Genomic DNA, 20,731 nt, shown 5'->3' on the forward strand with positions numbered 1-20,731 from the left:
TTTAAGAATCAACATTTAATCATTTTCGGGTAGAAAGCTAACATTCGGTTTTGTACATATGTAAGTATACCTTATTTCGAACCTCTCATGAATTCCGAATCGATTGGTAATAGAAGGCTTAAGCTGTTCTGGAGCCGTTGTCGGATTTTTAGACTTAGAAATATGTGCCAATTGAGCCACTTGACTTTTTTAATAAAAAATTCTGAAAAATGATAATTGAAAAACAGTGAGAATTTCACAAAATCTTGAGTAAGGAAAAAAATGAAAATTTTGCGGGTCATTGCATCGAATTTTTTCAATTCAAAAAATTAGCCCAAAAATCACAAAAATCTCTTCACTTTGGATTTCAATAAAATACCTTGTTAGTAGTCGTGTGAATTTTTTTTTGACAATTTTCTCGTTCTTTTGAATAAAATGATGAAAGAGGAATAGAAGGGCATGGATAAGGGGGGGGGGCGAATATTAAAAATCGTATGTACCTCATTAAAATATTTTGAAAATGCAGAGATGCCCTGAAAACTTGATTTTTTTTAGTTAATCAAATCAGATTTTGAGAAATTGTTTTTGTTTGAATCGATGAAATAGGCCAAGGCCATTACTGTGAGTTCTCGTAGGTGCTGGATTTCATTTGGGTCTTTTCGTGGAATGTTTTGAAATCGAGAAAATTCAAAGATTTCCCAGAAGCTCTTAAACTACTGAAAATTACCACCAAATTAATTCGAGAAGTTACCGCAATTTTTTTTTCAAATTTTGTTATTTTAGCTGAGCCAAATTTGACAAGTATTAAAAAATAATGAAATTTTTCTGCGGTTGGGCTTACGATTCTTACGATATTTTCTGCCTAGGAACAGTCCCCTTCGACCAACAGTTTATTCAATTGTCAGATTTGGATCCAGCGGATCAAATTATTTCGATTTGCATTATGATGATTATCATAGTGGTATAAATCTAAAAAAATCAAAAAATTCAGTGCTATCAGAACCGAAAATATATTTCATTACCGACAGCAAAATGCCAAGATCTGGCCAAAAAGTGTGAAAATCCAATGTTTCGAAATCATCCCCTCGTCTACCCTAAGAGGTTGTAAAATTGTGACATTTGGCTCTAATAATACCTATCAGTGCATGTAGTGAATGAGGGAGAAAAAAATGTTGAATCCAATCAGACCTAATGGATATTTTTTTCATCTTGCTGTAAGCGTTTCCAAGTATTTTATCAAAATTGTACTTGAAACAGTGAATATTGAAGTGATTTGACTCATTAAATACAAAATCTGATGAGTCATTTTTGGGTGGAAAATAAATTTTTCGACGTATTTATTTTTAATTAGATTTAAATTTTTTGCTTGTTGCTTGTTTCTTGTTGTCTCTTGAAAACTCAACGTATGATGCCAGTTTCGTATTGAATAAATTTAATTTAATTTGAATGGCTTACTTGTGCATGATTAGTGGAATCATTAAAAAAAAGGTAAAGTTACGCGAGCTATTCGAATTTTCCAAAAATACGACTTTGACTGATGAAGAAAATTAACAGATATTGGGAAAGGGGAAAAGTGAACCAAGTTGATTGCGAATAAAAGTGAAAATTTTCATATCTTTGATGGCTATTAATAATGCAGAAAATGGCCACTCTGTTGAAATTCTTCATTAAAAATTTCACTTAGAAATGAAATGACAATGTCAAATGTGAAGAAATGACTCATTCGTTCTTTCCGCGAACCGTTCATATTATTATGTGTAATTCACTAGTCCATTTTTTTCTTATCAAATGAACTTCGGTTTTTAAACGTAAGATCATATTTGTGGAAGTAGATTAGCAAAAAAACACCTGTTGCTTTTTGCTATTCTACTCCTCATTTGTGACGCAAAATTTTTTCTTTTTAAAGAGAAGATCAAGGACATTTTTTTAGAAGGAAAGCAGGGGGCGATGAACAAATTCAAATGGTAAAGTATGTACCGGTTGTTCGAATGCTTGCTGTTCGAGAGCCACCTGGATTGCGTAAATTTTCTAAAAATGTCATGATTGCGATCGAAACCGATGTTTCAAATTACTCTCTCTGTAGAAGGACGCTTTTGCAGTCGTTGGTCGCAGCGTTTCTTCGTCTCATTCGCGATAACTTCTGGAAAAAAATAAAAATAAAAATTGAACCGGAAAATAATTGAATTACAAATCTGTGCTTAACTATCCTCGCTGTTCTTTTCTGTGACGAAAAGATGATTTTTACAAAATTGAACTGAAGTAATTCGATCTATCCCAAAATTAATTTCGATCGAAAAATTTCAATTTGTTATTTCACGATTAGCTTTACGAATCCGCGTATAATTCACCGTATATTTTCGTTATCAAATGAAAATATTTCACTTCGCCTCCGAACCGTTCAAGATGAGTATATTAAATTAGTAATTAACGAAATCTCATAACCACGTACTACACACGAAGAAGCGCAGGTAGCCGGGCCAAAATATTTCATAAATCCACCTACACCACCTTTACCTATTACACAGTATAATAAAACGAACGAAAAACGAACGCGTTTATCTGTCTAAAAGGGCCGAATAGAGAAATATTGTATAATTTGAATTATTTATCTGACTGGTTGTGATGGCGGTCTATATCTACGAGCAGCGAGAATCGTTTTTAATTAGATAGATTCAGGTGGTAGTGGCAGTGGAGTATTTTTTTTATTTTTTAATTAAAAATTCACGCCGGCTTATGCCTATTTTTTTATACGGGGGTAATTAAGGAGTGAATTCGATACGTATGATACCGGTGCGGAGCGTACTTCTCGTAAAGTTGACTCGACTAGTTGCTTTTTACCTACTACTATTTCTCCATAAATGTATATGTAGGTACTAGGTATCTGGCTACAACATTCAGTGTGTCATTATATTTATGACAATTATTTTTCTGGTATTTCCATCTCTTTCGCCCTCCCTCTTCCCTCGATAGTTTTCTTACAGATATTCGAACGATGCGATGTTTTTTTTTCTCTGTAATAATGATAATTATAGCTTGCTTTATGTACCGATACATGGAGGCGATTCGTGTACTCGTATAATAATTTTTCATCGTTCTGTTTGCCAGATTCGTAACATTAAACAGCAACAACAACAAGGGCAAGAGCTGCAACAGCAACAAAACCAGCCGAATCAACAGAGCGTTGTTAGTACGGATGATATTCAGCAAGGCGAAGTTTCATCTTCAAAACCTACAGTATTATCTCAGGCGGTTTTCGGTCCTTTATTATTAGAAGTGAGTACACGAAAAATATCCAAATACTTATATTTGTGTATATGATGCTGTATACGGCTGCCATTTCTCAGGTGGCACCGTCCTCCTCTTCATTTTTCATGTATAGGAGTATCAAATTAAGCAGGTGGTCGATGTGACGGTGATTATGCGCGTAGTAACGTAATCTGGTCGGCGTACTGGAGGAGGGCAGGGCAGGGCAGGCCGAAAAAAGGGACGTATAATGACGATACAATAATATATAGAATCAAGCGTGATATGATGAAGAAATTTTTTTCATTTTTATTCGGGTTCCGGATGGATTGACGTGTCAGGTGGAAGGCGAAGAAGAGTTGGAAGTGATTTCGACGATTGAACGATGAAAATTGATTGCATCTTTGATTATCGAGTGGGTTCCCCGGGTGATTTTTTTTTCCATTCGAGTTTCAACGAGGTGGAATTTTTTTCGAGAGATGATGAGAGTGCTATTTGTGAGAAGAAAAGTGATTGTGGGTTGGTTTATGAAAGAGAGGACTTGGGTGAAATATTATTTGCTCGGTTTGTTATTCGAATACGTGAACCGGTGGTGTTGGGAAAACGGTTCATTTCAACGTAGGAGTGAGTCATCGACTGGAAATTTCCTAGCGAAGTTGTCGCGAGATCGAGGATTTTCAAGAATTTTTGTTCAAGTTGATGGTACTCGTAAAATGGGAGAATTTTGATTAGTCAGGGTAAGGAACTAAATACCAGGTATGGAAATACGCCATCTTTGGATATAGAAAAAAAATTTTAAGGACTCAATTTATTAATAATACCGCCAATTTACATTATTTTTTTACTTCATATTCATTTTAATACACAAAATAAACATTTTCCCACCATTTTTTTGATTTCATTTCTTTATATGACTGAAATGAAAAAATCACATCACCGTCAAAACTACGAAATCTATATCCAAAGATGGCGTATTTCCATACCTGGTATTTAGTTCCTTAGTCAGGGGTATCGTTGAGAGTAACGGTATATTACGTGATGTGGAGGAAAACAGGCTGTGTTGCCAAGTCACCAAGTGTAGGAATATTTTTCTGATGTCTAGGTTTTTGTGATGGTTGAATTTTAATGTACGGTGCGGACGCTTTTTTCGATTGGAATTATTTTTTGGACCAAATTATCATCACACTAATTTTCGTTAGCAGTGTTGAAAGTGTCTCTGTTCAATTTGTCGTCGACGATCTCTCATTTAACGAACCCGTTACATGTGTATTTTTTTACCTGTACTTTTCTCCCCGCTGGTAGCTTGAGACATCGTCGTGGAGCCACACTAGGCTATAAATCAGCATCTACACAGCTATAGGTATACGAGAAACGAGACAAAACGGAAGCAGATCAGCGCGTGATACCTCGTAGGAGTATGCGGACGGCAAATTACTACAACATATGAAAATATACTTACGCATATATGCGAAAAAAAACCAAACCGCACACCTCTAACCACTTTCACTGATGTTGATTTCGCAGCACTAGTTATAGGTAGATCAAGGTGCTTTTAACTCGTGAGAGAAACGATTTACAGTGGTCGTAAAATAGAAAAAGAAACAAGATGACACCTCGTAGACGAATGTCTGGTTAGATATCTGAATATTTTTCGTTGACATTTTCAACTGATTGATCGATTTTGTGAGGATACAAAGGTGTTGTTCTGGTTCAAGTTGATTGAAAAATGTTTGGGGGGTTGTCAGCTTGATTTGGAGGGGGGGATCTCTGAAGGTCTTGTTTTTTGCCAATACATACATCCGAAATGTCTTAGATTTTTGTCTGAATTCTCAAAAAAAAAAAGTCTGATTTTGGTGATAATTGCTCTAAAAAATGCTGATTTTTGTACGTAGGTATGTAATACCAAATTTCCAAAAAAAGTCATGTTTTTTCCAAAATCGTCAAAAAATCCTGGATTTTGTCAAAATGATTGAGAAGTTCTACTTTTTTGCAAAAACATCCAAAAAGTCTTGATATGTATTTGTCGTAATTGCCAAAAATGTCTGATTTGTGCTATCATTGCCCGAAAAATCCTGATTTTCCAACAATTGCTAAAAAAAAGTCCGGTTTGTATTAAAATTGCCCTAAAATTTTTGATTTTTGCTAAAATCGATAAAAAATCCTGGATTTTGCCGAAATTGTAAAAAGCTGTCAATTTCTGTCAAAACTGCTACAAAAAGCCTCATTTCTTAGGAAATTGCCAAAAAAAGTTCTGTTTTTTGCCATCACTTTCAAAAACTTCTACGTCATAATTTTTGCTTTGATTGTCGAAAACGTCAAATTTTGGTCACACTCACAATTGTCAAAAAATAATTTCCAAAAAAGTCCAAGTTTTGTCACATTTGTTTGGAAATTTTTGTTTTTGCCAAAATTGTCAAAAGCTTCCGATTTTCGTCAAAATTGCTAAAAAAATATTTTTTTTTGTAATATCCTGCCAAAAGTCGTGTTTTTTTTTGCTGATTAGATTACTTCGTTGTAAAGTTCAAGAAACCTTCTCATGTGTTGAAAGTGCAGGTAAGAAGGAGGAAGAGAAAGGGGATGAAAATCGTGAAATTTTGAAATTTTGTGATTTTTGAACTGATTTTTATAAAATGGCAAAATTGTAATTCTTATGAGTTAGAAAACTCATAAGGATCATCACTACATAAATTTAGGAACCTGAATTTATTTGACAATCACTATTCCGCACAGCATTTATTTTTTGGGGAAAAACCTGAAGAAAACGTTCATTTTTGTGATCGAATTTATCAAACATTCGCTGCCTGGTCTTCAGAAAATTTTGAGGACTCGAATTTCAGTTTTGTGGTTCTGTTTGTGTGTTTTTCTCCATATCTTGAAGAAAATTTTTTTTCTTTTTTGTGTTTTGTGGTCGAGAAATTCCCCAGTAACAATGTACTGCATCGACCCCGAACGACTGCTTCGCGTTTCCACGAAGATGTCGTCGAAAACACGATGCCTACGGGCACTGGATCAATCCTTTTGCGAAGATGACCGATGATTTGTTAGGATAAATGTGTATCAATGGAACTGGAAAATTTGGTGAATCATTTGCTCGTGATTATTGAAATCGATCTAGCGAGGGTTTTGAAGATTTTCACAATTGTTTTCAAGGGTCATTCTGAAGTTCAATGTGGTCTGTATCTTGAATAGAAAGAAAGGCGTGACAGCTCATCAAAACTTGGTATCCTGTGGATATTTTATGCGAAGGCAGTCTTTTCTCCGGATGCTGAGACAATTATTGGTTGAAATTTTCATGGCGTTGATCTTGACTGCTTTGCTGTATGGTGTAGAAAAGGCAGATTTGAAGTGTGCCTTGTAGATGTGAACGTATGTGTTGTGTTTGTACGCGATGTACCTCTACCTATGCGAAGATCAATGTTTACTTTTGTTGAACAACTCTGAACGTCGACGCGATGGTGTTTGTGGTGGAAGATCGGTTGGAAAACCAGTCCTCGTGGTCGGGTTTTCGTGTGTACATAGCTGCGTACCTTCTACGTACGCCTTGAACTGCGATGCAAAGACCAGAGAGCGAACTCTAAAGCTGAAGTGAAGCTCGCAGGCAGTCGCAGAGAGTAACGTGTTGAAATGAGCAAAGGGAGGAAGACGCGAAGAGCGTAATGATGGAAGGATGCGCGCAGAACCAACGAGCGCCGCTGATTCAACGACAATCTCGGCGAACGCGAAAGAAACAGCTTCGAAGATCGTACCCGGTACATCGAGTAAAAAAATCTTCGGCACTTGGGCATACTACTTACTACTCAGCAACGTGGTAGAAATTTTCGGATGTTTGGCAACCTGTGCCAGAGTGCTTGCGTGTACTACTATACGACCAGGCCTATAGCTAACGCAGATGCAGGTGTTTGGAAAAATGATATCTTTGTTGCGGAAATTACATTGTTGTTCGCGGGACAGGTTTCATTCAACTTGAACCTGGTGAAGAGCGAGGCGCACAACGACCGATTAAAATTATTGTACTCTACGACGAAAAGGAGAAAAAAATTCTGTCAACGTGAGGCGAAGAAAGAGGACAGATTCTCTGTCTTCTTTGTAATTCTTTAACGACGTGTCGATGTTGTCGTGCCAAGGAACTTGGGCAAAACAATGATCGCCATTAGGTGAACGTTGCTCGAAATCAACGATGACGTCGAAAACCGCTTAATGACCGGAATTTTTTTTTCGGCAAGGAATTCGAAAGAGAAAAAAAATTGCCTCTAAATCGTTGTTTACTTACCAACTTGTACTCTAGCTACAACCATCTCGTACGTACATAATAATGTCGCGAATGCCGTGTAATTTTACGCTTTATGAGTTTTTATTTCCGACTTGGACTGGGTATAAGGTGGATAGTATTTCATTAATGGGAATTTTTTTTGTCTGTCGAGCACATTTCGCTTGAAAAGAAGTACCGTTACCGTATACCTCGCTACGTGTGTATGTCGCCGTCGTCATCGTCAGCATGATGTTAGGTTTACTTAGTTATAACTTGGCTAAATCTAGTGTACCTAACTACCTATGTATTATTATCGTTATTAAATTACGTTTGTTTTTCTTTGTGATTTTTCCAGGCATTGGAGGGGTTCGCGTTCCTTTTGAACCAGGAAGGAAAAGTGGAGTATGTGACTGATAACGTTTCGCAGTTTATTAAATACAGTAAAGATGAAATATTAGGAAAGAATATTTACAATATTATTCATCCTCACGATCATGGTAAATTCTCAACCATCTTGTTACCTACATCCGTTGGAAACTGGTCTCAAAGCGGATCCGGCAGCGGTGCTAATCAACAGCCAAAACATCGCCCTTTTAATTGCAAATTCTTGATTAAATATTCCGACGACAGCGACGAATCGGTCGTCGATAACAAAGAACATACCAGTAATTACGATCAAGTGCAGGTGAGTTGATTTTTCGAAGGTTTCAAGGTGCCAATGTTCAGTGTCGGTGACGAAAAATTGATATTTAACCATTTTATCTCGAGACCCCTGCTGTGAAACTCCTCCTTAGTTACAGAGGATAATTTGACTTTATTTTGATGGATGTCGAACAATAAAAATTTTTGTATAGAAAGAGAAAAAATCGTTTTCTGTTATGAATTGCATCAGTGTGTGGTAATTGCTCGTAATTTACGGTAAATTATAGTGTTTGCCATGAAATTGCTGTCAAAATTTGGTTGTTACCATCTCAATACGGTCAAATTATGGTAAATACCATCAAATTACCGTCTAGATACGGTAATTACCATCGAATTCCGTCTAAATACGGTAATTACCATCGATTACCGTCCGAATACGGTAATTACCATAGGTTTACCGTCTAGATATGGTAATTACCATCGAATTACCGTCAAAATACGGTAAATAACATTCAGTTATTGTTTAATACAGTAATCACAATCTGATTACCGTGTTAGTGCTATAATTACCATCAAATTACTATTGAAATACGGTAATTACCACGAATTTCCGATAATTACAGTTTAACTGAAAACTGGCGCATAATTTACGGTAATTACCATGGGTTGGGGAAATTTTTCACTAATCAATAGCTTTTGATGAATTCTGCATTCAGCTATGATTGAATGTCATGTAAAACTAAACCCTCTTAACGATTCAACTTTGATTTTATTCGTCACCGAATTATAGATTTATCCTTGTCCTATGTGTGGAACTTCTCGATGACTAAAATATTTGTTCTCTCGTTTTGCAGATCTCATCGACATTATCGAAAGGAGAAGGCACATACGTCTCGTTTCAGATCTCATCGACGTTGTTGAAAAGTGACGGCGTATCGGGCAGCAACGGCGGAAACTGCAATAATGAAATTAGTTCGGAGTGCGTCGAAATGGGTCCAGGTTTAATCTGCGTAGCCAGACGAATACCGACTACCGAAAAACATATGAGCCCAGCCGTCGAACAATTCACGACTAAATTAGATCCTCAGGGAAAGATCATCGGTATCGATACTAGCGGCGTATCGTCGACGTATTCGTTATATTTAAATAAGGTACGTAATTTAACAATCGCCGATGTCTCCAGCGATGCCTTCGTTATTCGATCCTTTGTGTGGCGTTTTCCATTACACGAGGTCGAAACAATCCAATAGTTCTCAGAACATGTTTGACGATTCAGCAAATTCGAAACGAACTTCCTTCTCGAGGTTTCAAATTGCTGTATCGAATAACGAAGCGATTACTTGGCTCGTAGTTCGAGTTCGAATACGTGCGATTCTAACGATGAGAATTTGATTTTGTTTCAGGATTTAAAAGGTAAAGCTCTCCAAGAGCTGTGTTACACAACTGATTTGTATAATTTAACTTCTCATCTGAAAGAAGTGCATCAAAATGAAAAAGCTACTAGTAAGATTTACCGATTGATGATATCGCCGGAGAAATACCTGCATATTCAAACGAATTCTAGATTATTCAGAGCTACCCCTGGATCCGGCGAGCCGGATTTTATTATGGCTGCGCATTCTATAATTAGGTAGGTTGAGTTTCAACTGGAGAAATCCGCGTTTAGGGATGACAATTATTCGTGGTTTTGTAACAATGTCGATGTTTTTTGATTACAGCGAAAACGACGTATGCCAATTGATCGAATCAGCAACGCTGAATCCGCGCCAGTCGTCTTCGCTGGGTGGCGGCCCGATGATGAACGCGTTAAACGGACGCCTATCCGCAGTTACCACGCCGGATAACTCGAACGCTATGACGCTTAATAATAATAATAACAATAACAGCAGCAGCAGCAACAACAATAATAATAATAACAACAACAACAATAACAACAATTCGGATTATTCGGCTATGTCCGATATGAGCATGCACGATTTTGATTTCTTTTCGAGACCTGATTACGACATGGAAGACAGAACGCCGTGGTCCGATAGGCCGGAAAGCAGGCATAGCATGAACTCGGCTCCTAGTCCAATGTTCAGTCACCCAAGTCCGGCGCCTACTGCGCCTTCGACGCCGTTTGGCGCATCGTTACCGTTCAGTCCGCTCGACAACGACATGAAGGACAACAAAGATATGATTATGGCCGAAGTGAATAACATGAACGACAGCTGCGAGTCAGCCAGACTGCGTAATCTATTGACCACCAAGAAATCCAACAGTCAGCAAGACAACGACGACCAGAAAAATAACCGAAACAAACAGATATTAGAGAATTTACTCAATCCTCCCGAAGGCGTCATGGATATCGACGGTGCCGACGCCGGACCTAGTCCGAAGCAGCGTCGAGTAACTACGCCGTCTTCGATGAACAGCAATTCCGATTCGTCGTCGTATCAGAAAAGCGGCGGTGGATCCAATACCATGCTTTTAACGGTAAGTTATTCGGTTAAGAAGCTCGAGCTCGACGCGATGTGCATGCCGTTGTCGTACGTACGAGCCTGTGCACTTAGCTGCGTTTTATACATGTGACGTAGTACCACCTCTATGTAGATGGCATTATGTAATTTGTTGTTTATTTGTTCGTAGCAGTTGTTGAATAAGAAACCATTACCTGATAGCGAAGACACCGATACGAAAACCACCGAATATTTACATCAAATACTTAAGGATGGAAATGGAAATCAGATGATGATGGAGGTAAATATGATCTCGAGTGTAATTCAATTTTACGTTTAGTTGAGGTTTTCTGATTGTGCGAAGAAAACCTATTATAGAGTGTTCGTATTGTACAGTATTTGCTATTCTCTGTGATGTTTGCGTCGGCTGGTGTCATGGTCAGCTCTGACGATGACGTTACGACCGCGTACGCAATAATTTGAAGAAAAAAAACTATGATTTGGTGTACGTTTTTCGTGAGATCTACTAAGACTGTCCTGAAAAACAGGAATTCAGTGAATATTATCGAACGATGTTTAGGGGATCGTGTGTATCATACGCACCATCTTCTCAAACCCATCGGTACAAATCGACCAATGTTATCATGTAGTGAAATGTTGAACTTTGTACTTATCAACGTTAGTTATCTCTAGTTAGATATAATGAATGCTCATTTCTGCTCCAATCGAACACGTCGTTTCTCTGTTATCAAAATTATCGCCAATGAAGATGAATTACTCGATTTATGTATTTATTTATTTTTTTTTTTGTGATTATGAAAAAAATCATTCGGGGTGAATTTTTCTTTTAAAAATGAGCGATTATGAATTGTAATTTCAAACATTCCCTTTCACAATTACCTTCTCGTTTAGGGTGATTCACAAAAAATGAATGATGGAACAACACTCATTCAATCGTTTTTTTTTCGAGTGTTGGTCCTTAGTTGCCATGAATTTAGAATTGAGAAAAATCATTTATTATTAATTTGAATTTATTCTATCGAAAATACGGGTTTTCACACTTTTTTTTGTTTTGCCCTCGCAGCAAGAGCTACAACATCAGCAACAAGTACACCAGCAGTTGCAGCAATCCGTCCATCGAATACCAAACGAGGACACTATACTGGAAGGTATAGGATTCCTGTCCAGCCCATCGTCTCCGCCGGGAGGTTCGCGACTTCGTAAACGACCCAGCGAAGAATTGGACGAGAACGGTATACCGTCAAAACGGAACTCGAAGCTGGACTCGATACCGCCTCCTCCGCCTGTTTCGATTGCTAACAGCAAGCTGCGCGAAAAGAATAAAACGCTTTTACAGCTCTTGGCCAAAGAACCTTCCAAGAAGCCCGAACCCATACCACACCTTCCGCCTTCTGTTATCTCAGCCAAACCTCAGGATAGATTACCAAAAATTGTTATCACCACTGCCTCGTCAGTATCTCGACCGACGACTTCTGGTAAGTGTACGCGAGGAGAATGACAAGGACTTGTGCTTTGAAACACGTAATCTAATTTGATATTAATTTCGCTCGCAGTCTGGGCTACGAGTAATTCGCAACAGCAACAACAACAGTTACCCGGTCAAATACGTATGACAGCTCAACAGCAGCGTGCGCCCACCTCGAATCTACCGTCTCGCGGTGGTTTCCTCAACGAACTGCTGCAGTCGAGCCAACAACAGCAGCAAATGCAACAGCAACAGCTGCAGCTGCCGCATCAGCTAAGGGACCAGATGAAGATCTCGAATAATAATAACATTTTACAGTGGGAACCGCAAAATTCGGACGATCACGATTTGAACAAGCTGCTGGATCAGTTGTTCGAAAATGCTCCCGATGCTATCAGCGAAGGTAAGTAAAAAACGAAGAAATTGCAGCCGTATCGGCATTGATTTGTTATGGATGGGATGTTTTATGAATGTGTTTTTGATTATCAGAAATTTCAGATCCTAATTTATTAGGCTTGATCCATTCGGTCGAACAGAGCGATGTAATGAACAGCACCGATAATTCAATGGGCGTGAATAATGTTACCTTGAACAATGTGATCGATAGTAGCGCTGAAAAAATGGCTATCCACGCTATAAAAAATTCATTCATGTCGTACGAACAGCAGACTACCATTTCGACCAGAATGCAAGTAAGTGAACTGAACGAAACAACAATCTCTATCGAATCGGCAATATAATAAAATTACGTACTAACTATTCTCCCTTTTTTCCTCCCAGCTGCAAATAAATCCATCGGTTTTGCTTCAACATCAACAGCAGCAGCAACAGCACCAACAACAATTACAGCAGCAGCAACAACAGCAGCAGCAGCAACAACAACAACAACAACAACAGCAACAGCAGCAGCAAAATCAACAAGCGGCGCAACAGCAAAAACAAGCTCACTTAACGATGAACCAACCCGGTCAACAATTTCCACCGCCTCCGATGTATCAGCAACGACCTAATCGTATGCAGACGCATCAGAACTCGGCTCCTCAGCTTGGCAACCGGCCGATGACCCAGCAACAACAGTTCGCTGTAGCAACGTCCACTGGACAGCTTTCTCCGGCCCAGGTTAGTCAAGTGAGTGTTATTTTCGGATTTTTCGAAGATAGTGGCTATGGGTAATTTGTATCCGGAGATTTAATGTGTTGATTTTGTGTGTATTTTAGGCACAGAATCATGCCCAAGCGTTGCATCTTCAACAAAGAAGATTGCTTATGCTGCAACGACAACAGCAGATGATAATACCGTCGAACGCCGCCGCCAATAGTCAGGGGACGACGAGTCTGCAGAACATGGATACGTTACTGAATAACACCGCTCCGCCGAACGTCTCGTTACAGGTAAGCAGAATCGCTAACCTGAGTATTTTAATTCACTAGTTTTAGCATTATTGTTGAAATTTGTTTGAAAGTGTGTGTATTTTGTAACGTTCTGAGTTCGAAAGTACTCTTCGTTGAGTTGACAGTTTTTTGACCACCGATGTGGACAGTAGCAATAAACGAAAGAAACGTTTCTCCAATGAACGGTATTCTTGAGAGGCATTGCAACACGAATGATAAGCGGTGTTTAGGGGATCGTGTATCGATAAAATGTGCACCATCTTCAAGCCCATCGATACAAATCCATCATTGATATGTTCTAAACGATTCTCTGAATTCTCCCGAGCTAAATTTTGTGAATTTCGTTTAGAAGTTTATTTATTTGAATCGACTATTCTTAGCATTGTTAAATTTCTTCGAGAATGTTCGTATTTTATAACGTTTTGAGTTCGAAAGTACTTTATGTTGACAGTTTTTTGTCCACCGATGTGGACAGTAGCAATAAACGAAAGAAACGTTTCTTTAATGAACGATATTCTTGAGAGGCATTGCAACACGAATGATAAGCGGTGTTTAGGGGATCGTGTATCGATTAAATGTACACCATCTTCAAGCCCATCGATACAAATTCAAGCTGAATTATGTGAATTTCGTTCAGAATTTTATTCATTTTATTCGAGTATTCTAAGATTGTTGTTACATTTGTTCGAAAGGTTTTTTTTGTTTTTTTCTTGTAACAATCAAGTTTGAAAGTACTTTTGACAGTTTTTTGTCCACTGGTCTGGACAACAGCAATAAACGAAAGAAACGTATCTCTAATGAACGTTATTCTTGAGAGGCATTGCAACACGAATGATAATCGATGTTTAGGGGATCGTGTATTGAAAAAATGTACGCCATCTTCAAGCCCATCGATACAATTCCATCATTGAAACGTACTAAACGGTTGTTTGATTTTCCCCAATTGAAATTTTGTTAGTTTCGTTCCGAATTTTATTTATTCTAATTGACTATTCTCATCATTATTGTTGAATTTGTTCGAAAATGTTCGTATTTTGTAACGTTTCGAGTTCGAAAGTACTTTTTGTTGACATTTTATTGTTCGCCTGTGTGGACAGTAGCAATAAACGAAAGAAACGTTTCTCTAATGAACGTTATTCTTGAGAGGCATTGCAATACGAATGATAAGCGGTGTTTAGGGGATCGTGTATCAGTAAAATGTACGCCATCTTCAAGCCCATCGATACAAATTCAGCATTGTTAGATACTAAACGATTCTCTGAATTTTTCCAGTTGAAATTTTGTGAATTTCGCTCAGAATTTTGCTCATTTTAATTTATTATTCTTATCGTTATTGTTGAATTTGTTCGAAAATATTCGTATTTTGTTACTTTTCGTTGACAGTTTGTTGTCCACCTGTGTGGACAGTAGCAATAAACGAAAGAAACGTTTCTCCAATGAACGTTATTCTTGAGAGGCATTGCAACACGAATGATAAGCGGTGTTTAGGGGATCGTGTATCAATAAAATGTGCACCATCTTCAAGCCCATCGATACAAATCCAGCATTGTTAGATACTAAACAATTCTCTGAATTTTTCCAGTTGAAATTTTTTGAATTTTGCTCAGAATTTCATTTTAATTGATTATTCTTATCGTTATTGTTGAATTTGTTCGAAAATGTTCGTATTTTGTTACTTTTCGTTGACAGTTTGTTGTCCACCTGTGTGGACAGTAGCAATAAACGAAAGAAACGTTTCTCTAATGAACGTTATTCTTGAGAGGCATTGCAACACGAATGATCAGCGGTGTTTAGGGGATCGTGTATCGATAAAATGTACACCATCTTCAAGCCCATCGGTACAAATTCATCATTAACACAATACTAAATAATTCTCTGAATTCTGCCATGCGAAATTATTTGAATTTCGTTCAGAATTTTATATTTTTAATTCGACTATTCTTACCATTACTGTTGAATTTGTTTGTATGTAAATGTTCGTCTTTTGTAAAGTTTCAAGTTCGAAAGTACTTTTCGTTGACAGTTTTTTGACCACTGGTCTGCACAGTAGCAATAATTGAAAGAAACGTTTCTCTAATGATCGTTATTCTTGAGAGGCATTGCAACACGAATGATAAGCGATGTTTAGGGGATCGTGTATCGATAAAATGTACACCATCTTCAAGCCCATCGATACAAATCCATCATTGATACGTATTAAACGATTCTCTGAATTCTCCCAGTCGAAATTTTGTCAATTTCGTTCAGAATTCTGTTCATTTTCTCCTGAAAAATTCTTTCGATTATTTTTTTTTCGAAGAAATTCATTATTTCTTGAAATGTTTTGGTACAATTTCAATTTTAGTGTATGTAAATGCCTATTTTTTAAATTCAGAATTTTGAAGAAGGGTTTTGAAAAGGAAACCACGTTATTTTATGTACAATTTTTTATATGATTTAGTCACATACCGAAGGTTTTTGTTAACGTGATAATCTAACTGTCGATTTTTTTCTCGTGCTAAGCAGAGATCAACGAGCTTATCATCGGAAGGATCGAATACGCAACAGCTGAGTCCCGGAGGTAGTAACAATCCGTTGTACAATAACACGATGCTGACCTCGTCGCAGATCTCACCGCCTCAACGGCAACCACCGTCGTCGCTCGCGTCACCGTATTCGCCTCTGAATACGAACCATCCACAGCAATCGTTTTCAAACCTAAAGTAAGCCTTTGATCATCGTCAATCGACTATATGGGTATCACAATCACTCCTCGAATCTGTACTAATGTTTTTCGAATTTACAGTTTCACTGGTGCTAGTAATCAACAGGCAGTTGCTCAATCGCAAGGTGCCCGGTTATCGCCTTCTGGTCTTTCTCCATTCCAATCGCAGCTCAGTCCTAGGGTGTCTCAGGTAAGCTGCGGCTATCGAACGTCGTCATTATCGGCCTATGAAGATTCTCGAAAACTAATCCAAATGTGTCATCTGTTATCGTTTCAGCCGCAAACCACATTTACCGGTACGTCGGTGATGGCATCTGGTGCTCAGCAGTCTCAAATGCAACAGCAGAATAATTGGGCTTCGCAGCAGCCTCAGCAGTCTATGGTCAATAATAGAATGAGTCTGCAGCAACAACAGAATCCTATGCTCGATGCGAGACTTTCGGTGAGTAAAGAAACACCCCACAACAGTGGATTAAGTGACGTCAATGCAGCAATAATTTAAAAGATACGTCGATTCAATGGACGTTATTCTTGAGAGGTATTGCGACACGAATGATAAACCGGTGTTTAGGGGATCGTGTATCGAAAAATGTACACCATCTTCAAGCCCATCGATACAGTTACTTCGGTGTTAATTATGTGGTTTTTTTCGAGTACACTCGATTTAGTCTATTTGTATTTATGTACGTTTTATCGAGTATTTTTACAATCTATTCATTTGTATCAATCCATAGGGTGGCGTCTACACCGGTAACCGAGCCGCGTTGTTCGCTCAACAGTCTCAGAAATCGCAGCAAGCTCAGTCACCTCAGCTATCTCAGGTACGAGGCGGCCTAACCAGTCCGGGTCCCCGCCAGTCGCCTTTCCCGGCCGATATCTCGCCGACCACTGCTACCAGCTACGCGGCCGCATCTCACGGTCAATACAGACTGCAGCGAACCATGAGCGTGCCCAATTCGAACATGGCCAATTCGCAAGTACCACAAGGTAAATTACACTCTTCCATCATTACCTAACGTAGTGGCCGGTAGACTTAGTGCGGTGTTTTCAGTTGTATACCCATCTTTTTTCCAACCTATATCATTTTTTAAATCTATTTTTCTCTATTATTTATTTTAAAGTAGTTGATCGGCGCGTATCTTCGAAGTATTTTTTCCCATTGTCTGTTAACTCTGTTGTTTTTTTTTTACGTCTTTTACTCTTTACGTAGGTTAATTGTGTACCTTTCTTGTTTTTTTTTCATATCTTCGATTAATTCAGAAGTAATTTTTTCTATTAGTGCGAGAAGTTTCAAACGTGTAATTTTTTGTATATAAAATGGCATGTTTTTTTTCTCAATTTAGTCTTTGGTGGACGGAATGTGCAAAAAGCAAAGTAGCAAGGTGAAGCATCGAATTGCATGAATTTTTTTACAGTTTTTTTTTCGTTCTTTACGTTCATCGAAAAATTCTTTCGATAGAATTTAAGTATTTTATAGTTATTTCGCTAAAGTACAGTAATTTTTTTTCAATTTTTTTTCTCTACTTTTTATCATTTTACCATTAACTAGACGAGCTGCTTGAATGAAATTAATAATAGCGCAGTAGATATTAACACAGATACGAGTAATAAGAGTATTAACGAGTTTTTTTATAATTTTTTTTCTTTTTGCTGAAATGTACAAAGATTTTTAGGGTATCGCGTGCCAGGTCGAATGGCGCTTTCGAAGCTTTGTTCCCTCTTTGATATATTTTATTTCGAGGTGACGCCGATATTTTCTTCAAGGTCGTGTTTTAGATCGGATTTGTTTGGTTGCCCATCCCTTGGCCTATTTCCCACTCCTTTTCTGATTCTGCATTTAGGTTTTAAGCTGCGTTCACATCATCACATCTGAGGATTTAGTTCAAAAAATTCACAAGATTATGCCTTCTGTCTGGGTAACTCGCGACCCAGCTATTTGCAAAATGATTCAATGGCTTTGTTAGATTTTTAATCGCAAATTAATCGGCTGGATGTACATCGTGAATAATTAAAACTTGAACTAAGAACTTCGAACTAATGATGTGAACGTACCTTCAAGTTCTTTTTTTTGTAGTAATTATGTTAACCGATTATTCAGTTCTAGTGTGAACATTTTTCGTATTTTTTCAATCTTTTTATGTTTTATTTTTTGAGAACTATTTTGAAATTCATTTATCTTTGTTCAAATTGTGTTCAAATGTTGATAATCGTTATATTTTTTCTGAAAATATCGAAAATGGAATAATTTGTTATTGAAAAATACAGTGAGAATTGTTGGCTGATTTCTAATCTTTTAGAATTAATTCATGTTTTTTTTTTTTTGTTGAAAAAATAATATTTTGAGACTTGAAAAAAAAATCAGTGTTATCAATTAATAATTATTTATAATTTTCCAAGTTTTTTGTTCGAAAAAAGTATTTTAAAAAGTTTTTGAATGAACTTATTAATTAATTTTATTTCATCATTTTTTTTTTTTGAATATCATTTTGAAGAATTTTTGAAAAAAAAATAGATGAGTATTTTTGAATTGATTTTTTAAAAATAAATTGATAATCATGCATGAAAAACATACCGAGTGTTCAATAAATTGTGAATCATCGCTGGAATTTTTTTTCAACATTAAAATATTAGGTTGGCATCACGTGCCAGATCAGTGATGCCATCTACCTAAATTTTCAATACGAAAGTTCCAGCTATGTTTTGCCATTAATTGAACACCGAGTATAAAAGGTTTTTTTCATAAGTGCCTGCTTTTCATACGGGATATTTTCTAATAAGTATTTATTGAATTAAAAAAAAAAATCATGCTTATTGTTTTATTGTTTTTTAGGATTCGGAAATGTAAAAGTAGTCCAACATTATTCGTATAGAAATAGAGACACCCTGACCGGCGGGAGAATTAGTCGATTACAAAATAACGAACCTTACCTATAATTTTTTATGACTTTGTTAATGGACCATTTTTCTTTTTATTTCGTTTTCTTTTTCTATTACCTATTTATTTTTATCTTAGTACTATAAGGTAACAATTAAAATAAAGACTGAATAATCGTTATGCAAGGCCTTTCTTTTCTTTGGACTGGAGATCGGAAATAATAATACATATAGAATGCTTTGCATGATGCCATTCATAATTAGCCTATCGGAAGAGCTCGAATTATTCCCGATTTTGGTTCGTGTTGGCAGCAGTGTCTGTAGGAGATTTTTGATGAAACGAAGATAGGTGATCGTTTTTTGTCGTATCATGAACTGAGGGAATTTTTATTTTTTGCAGGATGAAGGGAAGTAATTAATTTGTGGTTCGGAAGACTTTCTGTCTAGGTGATTTTACTTTTTTTTGGGGGGGGGGGAGGGGGGGATAAACTTGACCAGTTTTGGGTAATTTTTTGTCGAGTACTTAGTTCAAACATTTTTGAAGAGGTAAGGGTGAGGAAATGATTATTTTCCCTTTTTTTTTTTTTTTGGTCAAGTCTTCATGTGAGGCGGTTTTATCTCCTTTGTTCGGAATTTTCAGCCAGTAGAATACCAAAGACCATGCAAAAATCTCTGATCTAAAAACTCGTACCTTTGAACTGAGTATCCAATTTAAAAATGAAGAAAAATTATGATTAAATACTTACTCAACCTGCATTATTTAATCTTTGATGTTACTAATCTCGAAAATATCTAATTGGCGATGAAAGTTGCTGATGAATAAAGACAGCCACTTCAAGGAAAATTTCTAATACTCTGTAAAAAAAAAAAAAAAAGCTTGCCATATCTCGATTATCGAATCAAGACAACCTCAACGTGTACATTGCTTACCCATATCATAGTCATTAGATCGCTAAGAATGTAAACATTATCCCCCAAAGTACCCTGAAAAATATTTTTTGCGCGCGACGAATTCTACAATTCGTAATTCTTCTCGTCTCATTTGTAATTTTAAGCTTTTCTATTCTGTTTAATTTTTTTTCGTCTTTTTTTTCGAATAAGTATGATTAATTTGTGCTTTATTTCAGGAAACAACTGCATACGATCGTATTCTTCGAACACGGGCGCTTCGCTCAATTTCAAGGATACCTCCCAAACTCCTCCGCATCCACCTCCTCTTTATTCGCCCGTAATGTATCAACATCACGGCGAATCTTCTCCTTACTGTTACCCTGATCAATCGTTACCAATGTATGGGGATAGATCTCGAGTTACGCACTCTAGTGGTGGTAAGTCACAATGACCAGTGTCATGTGACCAAACTGCGAAAAAAATTCACACTCCTTTCGTTTTTTTAAGAGGCAAAAATTAAAATATTGGGAGGAGGGGTCGGTGGTTGTTTTTGTGTTGTTGCATATTGTATCCTAAATGTTGCATGTGATTGGAAATGAAAAACGTGTGTATGAGTTGAGAAAATGGGTCATTATTTTATCTATGTTCATTTTAACATGGCGGCTTTTTATCATTATTATATATTGCACAATTTTTTTTAATGTTTTTTTGTTTTAACGGATCGAAAAAATGGGAAGATGTTGGATTGGAATGGGGTTTGCGTATGTGTGTGTCAGGGTGGGCGTGTTTGTGTTGCTTGCATTATTATTTTTATTGTTTTTTTTTTCAAGT

The 20,731-nt window shown here is 37.1% G+C and overlaps 1 protein-coding gene across 15 annotated transcripts in view; it reads left to right on the forward strand.

The window, feature by feature from the left end:
• Positions 1-20,731, forward strand: part of LOC135833124 (myb-like protein AA) — a 342,443-nt gene that overhangs the window by 314,824 nt on the left and 6,888 nt on the right. For 7 of the 15 annotated variants that reach the window (XM_065346769.1, XM_065346765.1, XM_065346759.1 and 4 more), the window contains 16 exons: positions 3,085-3,252; positions 7,827-8,156; positions 8,968-9,264; positions 9,517-9,743; positions 9,832-10,591; positions 10,745-10,855; positions 11,639-12,050; positions 12,129-12,443; positions 12,530-12,732; positions 12,821-13,168; positions 13,258-13,431; positions 15,934-16,133; positions 16,217-16,325; positions 16,413-16,577; positions 16,870-17,122; positions 20,137-20,337. In XM_065346769.1, coding sequence (XP_065202841.1) covers positions 3,085-3,252; positions 7,827-8,156; positions 8,968-9,264; positions 9,517-9,743; positions 9,832-10,591; positions 10,745-10,855; positions 11,639-12,050; positions 12,129-12,443; positions 12,530-12,732; positions 12,821-13,168; positions 13,258-13,431; positions 15,934-16,133; positions 16,217-16,325; positions 16,413-16,577; positions 16,870-17,122; positions 20,137-20,337 — 4,273 coding nt within the window. Of the gene's footprint in view, positions 1-3,084; positions 3,253-7,826; positions 8,157-8,967; positions 9,265-9,516; positions 9,744-9,831; positions 10,592-10,744; positions 10,856-11,638; positions 12,051-12,128; positions 12,444-12,529; positions 12,733-12,820; positions 13,169-13,257; positions 13,432-15,933; positions 16,134-16,216; positions 16,326-16,412; positions 16,578-16,869; positions 17,123-18,965; positions 19,191-20,136; positions 20,338-20,731 lie in introns of those variants that run through there. The other 8 variants (XM_065346763.1, XM_065346762.1, XM_065346774.1 and 5 more) reach the window with 8 other exon arrangements.

Source organism: Planococcus citri, chromosome 1, assembly GCF_950023065.1.
Source record: "Planococcus citri chromosome 1, ihPlaCitr1.1, whole genome shotgun sequence".
Taxonomy (NCBI): domain Eukaryota; kingdom Metazoa; phylum Arthropoda; class Insecta; order Hemiptera; family Pseudococcidae; genus Planococcus; species Planococcus citri.